This window comes from Symphalangus syndactylus, chromosome 18 (genome assembly GCF_028878055.3).
Source record: "Symphalangus syndactylus isolate Jambi chromosome 18, NHGRI_mSymSyn1-v2.1_pri, whole genome shotgun sequence".
In the NCBI taxonomy this organism is placed as follows: Eukaryota; Metazoa; Chordata; class Mammalia; order Primates; family Hylobatidae; genus Symphalangus; species Symphalangus syndactylus.
In genome coordinates this window covers 54,352,865-54,359,924 of record NC_072440.2, presented here as the reverse complement: position 1 = coordinate 54,359,924, position 7,060 = coordinate 54,352,865, and the positions used below count along the sequence as shown (strand labels likewise).

Below are 7,060 nucleotides of genomic sequence, written 5' to 3'. Positions count from 1 at the left end.
CATGGCTAGCAAGGGGCAGAGCTGGGATTCAAACCCAGGCCATCTGGGCTGCAAAGTGCTAACCTCTACCCTGTACTGCCTCTCTGAAGCCTTTCACCTCTAGGGTTTTCTAGAATCAGCAGTGTGGTTTTCGGCATAGCTTTTGAGGTCAACGAGACCTCAGTTCAAATCCTGACTCAAATACTGACTGGCAATATAAACATGACTAACACTTTATTTCTCTAAGCCTCAGTTTCCTTATCTGTAAAATGGGAACAACAAGGCTTGCTCGGCCGGGTGTGGTGGCTCATGCTTGTAACACCCGCACTTCAGGAGGCAGACGGGGGAGATCACTTCAGGCCAGGAGTTTGAGACCAGCCCAGACACATGGCAAAATGCCATCTCTACAAAAATAAAAAATTACTAAGAAACAAAACAAAACAAAACAAGACTTGCTTCATGGGGTCATTGTGAGGGTGACATATAAGAATTACAGTCTTACATGTGATGCGTATTTGTGTGGACACATTATTTCATAAATCATATAGATATACATGATGTCACTAAGCACTGTGCCTGGTAATACTAGGTGGAACCGTAGGAAATGGCTATTTCTATAGATAAGAAATGAGTATTAGCAGTTTCATATAGTTTGACCTAACAGTAAGCACTCAGTTAGCTGGTGACTATTGTTAACATTGACAGAATTCCGCCTGTTGATCACATCCCCTCAGGAGTGACTGTGTCCATGCAATGGCCGGTTCCCTCACACTCAGGCCAGCTGAGACGCCCATGAGGATAGGGTCAATCTTGTCACCCCCCTCCTTCGATGGCCTCCCAGGGATGTTAGAGTTGCCAACCATGCTTCCCTCAACTCATCTCATCCTGTAACTCTCCCCACTTCCTTCCCTGCACACAGGCCGCCTTCCTCCTCCACCATCCCCATCCCGTCCAGGCCATTCCTCATCACCCAGCATATGGGAGCACAGATGTCACTTCCTTGGGAAGCCCTTCCCATCCTCCAACATGAGCAACTTCTCCGGGCTTCAGTGTCCCAGCTCCTAGGCTACGATGATACGTTTCACAAGCAGCTCCACCCACCCTCGCAGGCAGACACTTCATCTTCTCTGCCTCCCCCAACCTGGCATTCAGCCAGTGCCAGGCACCAAGAGCCTCCCGATAAGTCTTGTTAGATTCAGAACAAAAGCCAACCACCTTCTGGAAGCTTTGTGGAGCTGTGGATCAGAGGCTGCACCAGCCATTTGAGGACACTGCGCTCTCCTAGCCTAGGTTTTTCTCATCTGTGCAAAAGGAACTGGTGAGCCTGGGGTTCCTGATTCCACAAGGTGCCTACAATTGCTTATCAACAGCAGAGCTGGGAAAACTAACAAAGGGTTGCTAGGAACTCAGCCTCCCTGCGTCCTGCCCTGGGCCAGGTGTACTGGGCTGCTTTGGGGCAGAGTCCAACAAAAAGCATCAATAGCAGCAGGTGGCTTTTACGAGGCCTCTGTGGTTGGCAGCTTCTTTCTGGGTGGCGGCACGGGTGTTAATTGGAACCCACAGATGGAGAGCCTTCTGGGGCCCCAGAAGCTCTGTAAGTGAACCCAGGCACCATACAACCCCACGCAGTCTCAGAATAGCTGTCCTGCCAATTCCTGGAATGTGGATCAGATATAGTTTCTTCTCTCTCCCACCACCTCCCATGAAATCCAGACCCCTCTGCATGGCTGAAGGCCCAGGTGTTCTGCCCCATCTTACCCTGGACCTCATCTCCTTCCTCTCTTACCAGCTTGCTTTCTGAACAGTCCAGGTGCAAATCGCTCTCAAGTGTGTTACCTGTTCAATTTCCTCCACTTGCCACTGCCTCTGAACCTTATTTACTGGAAAAATCTAACCTGAGAAGAATATTTGTTCAGGAATTATCTTATTTTATTTTTTAATACAGAGTCTCGCTCTGTCACCCAGGCTGGAGTGCAGTGGCACAATCTCAGCTCATTGCAACCTCTGCCTCCCAGGTTCAAGCAATTCTCCTGCCTCAGCCTCCTGAGTAGCTGGGATTGCAGGTGCCCACCACTGTGCCTGGCTAATTTTTGTATTTTTAGTAGAGATGGGGTTTCACCATGTTGGCCAGGCTGGTCTCAAACTCCTGACCTCAGGTGATCCACCTGCCCTGCCAATCTGATGTTTTTTTGAGACAACTTGCCCTGTCACCAAGGCTGAAGTGCAGTGGCACAATGTCAGCTCACTGCAACCTCCGCCTCTGAGGCTCAAGTGACCCTTCCACCTCAGCCTCCCAAGCAGGTGGGACTACAGGTGCACGCCACCACACCCAGCTAATTTTTGTATTTTCTGTAGAGACCAGGTTTTCCCGTGTTGCTCAGGCTGGTCTCGAACTCCTGGGCCCAAGCGATCCTCCTGTCTGGGCCTCCCAAAGTGCTGGGACTACAGGCATGAGCCACTGCACCCGACCAAACTTCATATAAATGAAATCTCACAGTACCTACTCTTTTTTGTCTGGCTTCTTTTGATCACTATAACATCTGTGAGATAAACCCAAATTGTTGTGTATTAGCATTTCATTCCTTTTTACTACTCAACCATAAATTGTATAATTACATCACAATTTATTTCTCCACGGTCCTGTTAATGGACATTTGAGGTGTTTTCGGTTTGGGGCGATTATGAATCAAGATGCTGAGAACATTCTAAGCACTGCCTTTGCTCTTTTTTTTTTTCCATATACACTTAGGAATGAGATTGCCTGGTGAGAGGATAAATGTAAATTTAGCCAAAAGCCATTAAAAAATTATCATATAATCTCAACCCTTAAAAAGACGATGTTTTCAGGTATCTGCCTCCCTTCCAGTCCTGCTCACATGCATTATGCATTTCATCTCAGTGATAACAACAGTGCACCTAGAACTTCGTCCTTTGCTGAAATCATTTCCTTTGTTGTTGAAAAATAAAACCCTTGGTGCTCCAACAGCTGCATCTTCTAATTATCCCTGCTCAAAGCCACATCCCTCCACGGTGTACCCAAGGTCCTGCTATTGGCAGACATTTAAGTTGCCTTCAACATTGCATTTGGCCTGTTTTGTTATTTTTGAGTCTTTCAGGAAATTTTCCAGCTGGCATATGAACACAGATAACATTTTTGGTAAATGCAAAAAAAAAAAAAAAAAAAAAAAAAAAGCTGGCACCAATTTCAAGGGGATATAATGAGACTCCGGGAACTGGACCTACTCTTTCTGATTCCGTCAGTGTTCGTTCTCATCAATCATTGGGCCACGGTGTGGTGGGGCGCAGGGGCTGGATGATTGAACCAAGGCCCCCTGGATGCCACCTGAACAGCTGTGCAGCATGGTTTGAGATATGGTGTGCCTCATGGTTTCTTACTCTTGTTTTGCCTTGCAGCTGGAATGCTCCCATCTAAACAACCCATTCCTACTGGCAATTGTGCTGCAGTTAATCCTTTAGGGGTAATGGCAGTTTTGGAATTGGACAGACTTGAGGCTGCACTCTCAGCTCTCCCACTTAGCAAGATGCTCCACCTGTCAATTGAAAACATGATCTATCCTGCGATATCCTAAGAAACCACATGTGTTCAAAGAACAAAGAACATACAACCATTTCTGCAGAAGGGATGCAGCAGAGACGACTGACTGCCTACACAATTTCTCCTTCTTTCCCAACAGAAACTTCTCTATTTTTTTTGAGACAGAGTCTCGCTCTGTCGCCTGGGCTGGAGTGCAGTGGCGCAATCTTGGCTCACTGCAACCTCCACCTCCCGGGTTCAAGCAATCTCCTGTCTCAGCCCTCAGAGTAGCTGGGACTACAGCCACATGCCGCCACATCTGGCTAATTTTTGTATTTTTAGTAGAGACGGGTTTGTCACCATATTGGTCAGGCTGGTCTCGAACTCCTGACTTCAGGTGATCCACCCGCCTTGGCCTCCCAAAGGGCTAGGATTACAGGTGTGGGCCACCGTGCCTAGGCCCAACAGAAACTTCTTGTTGGGAAGTGCAATGTGCCCAGCTGAAACACGGCACTTCCCAGGGTCCCTTGTGTCCCATGACTAAGTTCTGGACAATTAGATGTACAGATGTCCCTCTAATCCAAGGTTGCACTTTCCATGGCTATATGGTTTGGCTGTGTCCCCACCCAAATCTCATCTTGAATTGTAGTTCCGTTAATCCCCATGTGTCATGGGAGGGACCAGGTGGAGATAACCCAATCATGGGGGCAGTTTCCCCCAACCTGTTCTCACGATAGTGAGTTAGTTCTCGCAACATCTGATGGTTTTGTAAGGGGGCTCCCTGACTTCGTGGCACCCTCACTCTTCTTCCTACCGCCATGTGAAGAAGGACATGTTTGCTTCTCCTTCTGCCATGGCCTCCTCAGCCATGCGGAACTGTGAGTCACTTAAACCTCTTTCCTTAATAAATTACCCAGTATTGGGTATTTCTTCATAGCAGTATGAGGACAAACTAATACACATGGTTTCAGTTATCCACAGTCATCTGTGGTCCAAAAATAGTAAGCGAAAAATTTCAGAAAAAAATAACATGTAAGTTTTAAATTGTGCACCCTTCTTAGTAGTGTGATGAAATCCCCCCCAGTCCCATCCAGGGTGTGAATCATCCCTTTGTCCAGCAGGTCCATGCTGCAGACCCTCCCTGTCAGTTTAGTCACTTAATAGCCATATCGGTTTTCAAACTGACTGCCATGGTACTGCAGTGCTTACGTGTAAGTAACCTGAATTTACTCAATAATGCCCCTGGCTGGGCACAGTGGCTCAATGCCTGTAATCCCAGCACTTTGGGAGGCTGAGGCGGGCGGATCACTTGAGGTCAGGAGTTTCAGACCAGCCTGGCCAACATAGCGAAACCTTGTCTCTACTAAAAATACAAAAACTAGCTGGGCATGGCACATGCCTGTAATCCCAGCTACTTAGGAGGCTGAGGCAGGAGAATTGCTTGAACCTGGGAAACAGATGTTGCAGTGAGCCAAGATTCCATCACTGCATTCCAGCCTGGAGGACAGAGCTAGACTCTGTCTCAAAAATAATAATAATTAAAAAAAATGCCCCTAAAGTACATGAGTAGTGATACTGGCATATTGTTATAGTTGTTCTATTTAATTATTATAAATTATTGTTATTAATCTCTTATTATGCCAAATTTATAAATTTAACTTTATCATAAGTATGTAGGTACAGAAAAAAAAAACAGTATATGTAGGATTCAATACTATCTGTGGTTTCGGGCATCCATTTCGGGGGTGTCATAGAATGTGTGCCTGCAGATAAGGGGGTAGTGCTGATTCAGCGCCCCTGTGCCCTTGCCCTACTTCCCTTCTTTGGTCTCACTGACTGAAATACAGATATAATGGCTGGAGCTCCAGCAGCCACCTTGGACCATGAAGCCAACTTAAGAATGAAAACCTTGTACAAATATGGTAAGATTTTTAAAATTTTTTAAATAAAAGCAGGTATCTGGGATAAACTTATGAAGCTGCCATATCAGCCCTGAACAGCCTAACTCTAAATTTCTATTATGACAGAGAAAGAGAAACATCTATCTTGTTTAAGCTGCTATTATTCATATTTCCACTATCTACAGGAGGCTTAGGAACTAAAGAATTTTATACTTGAAGAAATTTTAGGCTGGGCACAGTGGCTCAAGCCTCTAATCCCAACACTTTCGGAGGTTGAGGTGGGCGGATCACCTGAGATCAGGAGTTTGAGACCAGCCTGGCCAACACTGGTGAAACCCCATCGCTACTAAAAATACAAAAATTAACCGGGCATGGTGGTGTGTGCATGTAATCCCAGCTACTCGGGAGGCTGAGGCAGGAGAATCACTTGAACTGGGAGGTGGAAGTTGCAGTGAGCCGAGATTGCACCATTGCACTCCAGCCTGGGTGACGGAGTGCAACTCTGTCTCAAAAAAAAAAAAATTAATAATGAAGTTGTCTTTATAGTGGTAGGTTTTGTTTCCATTTTGAATTGACAGGTGGAAAAATAAAACAGGAAAAAAGTGCATTCCACAAAAAAGTGCATTTTGTTATAGTGAGCAAAAAAAAATTTAGGTATTCGAAAGTGACAAAAACAAATCTACATGCTTCAGAAGCACCACACTGGGGACGTGGTGAGATAAAACGAGGCTTTAGGTAACACTGGTGTATAATGCGCAGTAGGGCTTGTTCTGAACACTAAGACCTCACCCCTTACCTGGACGAAGAAGTAGATGGGGCCGAGGGGCGGGATGATGATTGCGGTGATGGGCGTGGCCAGCAGGATAACGATGCAGGCACCGAGGATGTTGAACATGGAGCCCATGAACATCTTGATGACCTCTGGGATCATGGAGTCCACCGTGTCCAGCTCCTTGGAGAAGCGGTTCACCAGGTTCCCACTGGGGGTCTGCTCGAAGAAGCTCATGGGTGATCGCAGGATGCTGTGCAGCAGGTCCATGTGCAGAAAGCTGGAAGCCAAGATCCCCCCGATGGACATGGCCATGGAGTAGCCAAACACGGCGATCCCTGCAGACACTCGGAGTTAAACTCCACAATGCAGAGAGGGAGCTGACCAGGCACTGTAGGGAGGAGCGGCCATGTGGACGAGGCAGGCCTGGATTCCCAACTTCTAATAATAATAATAATGATGAGCCAGGCATGGTGGCTCACACCTGTAATCCCAGCACTTTGGGAGGCTGAAGCGGTTGGATCACTTGAGGTCAGGAGTTCAAGACCAGCCTGGCCGACACAGTGAAACTCCATCTCTACTAAAAATACAAAAATCAGCCAGGCATGGTGGCGGGCACCTGTAATCCCAGGTACTCGGGAGGCTGAGGCAAGGGAACTGCTTGAATCCAGGAGGTGGAGGTTGCAGTGAGCCAAGACTGTGTCACTCCACTCCAACATGGGTGACAGAGTGAGACTCTGTCTCAAAATAATAATAATAATAATGATGATGATGATGGTGATGGTGGCAGCTATTATTCAGAGGGTACTTCCTATGTGCTAAGCACTGTGCTGGGTTTTACACGTAACTAATTTTTAGGATGACTCTGAATAACTT

At 46.7% G+C, this 7,060-nt stretch overlaps 1 protein-coding gene across 1 annotated transcript in view; it reads right to left on the bottom strand.

Annotated features, from left to right (window-relative positions):
* The window catches only part of LOC129467822 (multidrug resistance-associated protein 1-like), a 37,279-nt gene that overhangs the window by 15,690 nt on the left and 14,529 nt on the right, over positions 1–7,060 (bottom strand). The window contains 1 exon segment of the mRNA XM_063622665.1: positions 6,212–6,522. Within this exon segment, the coding sequence (XP_063478735.1) occupies positions 6,212–6,522 (311 nt within the window).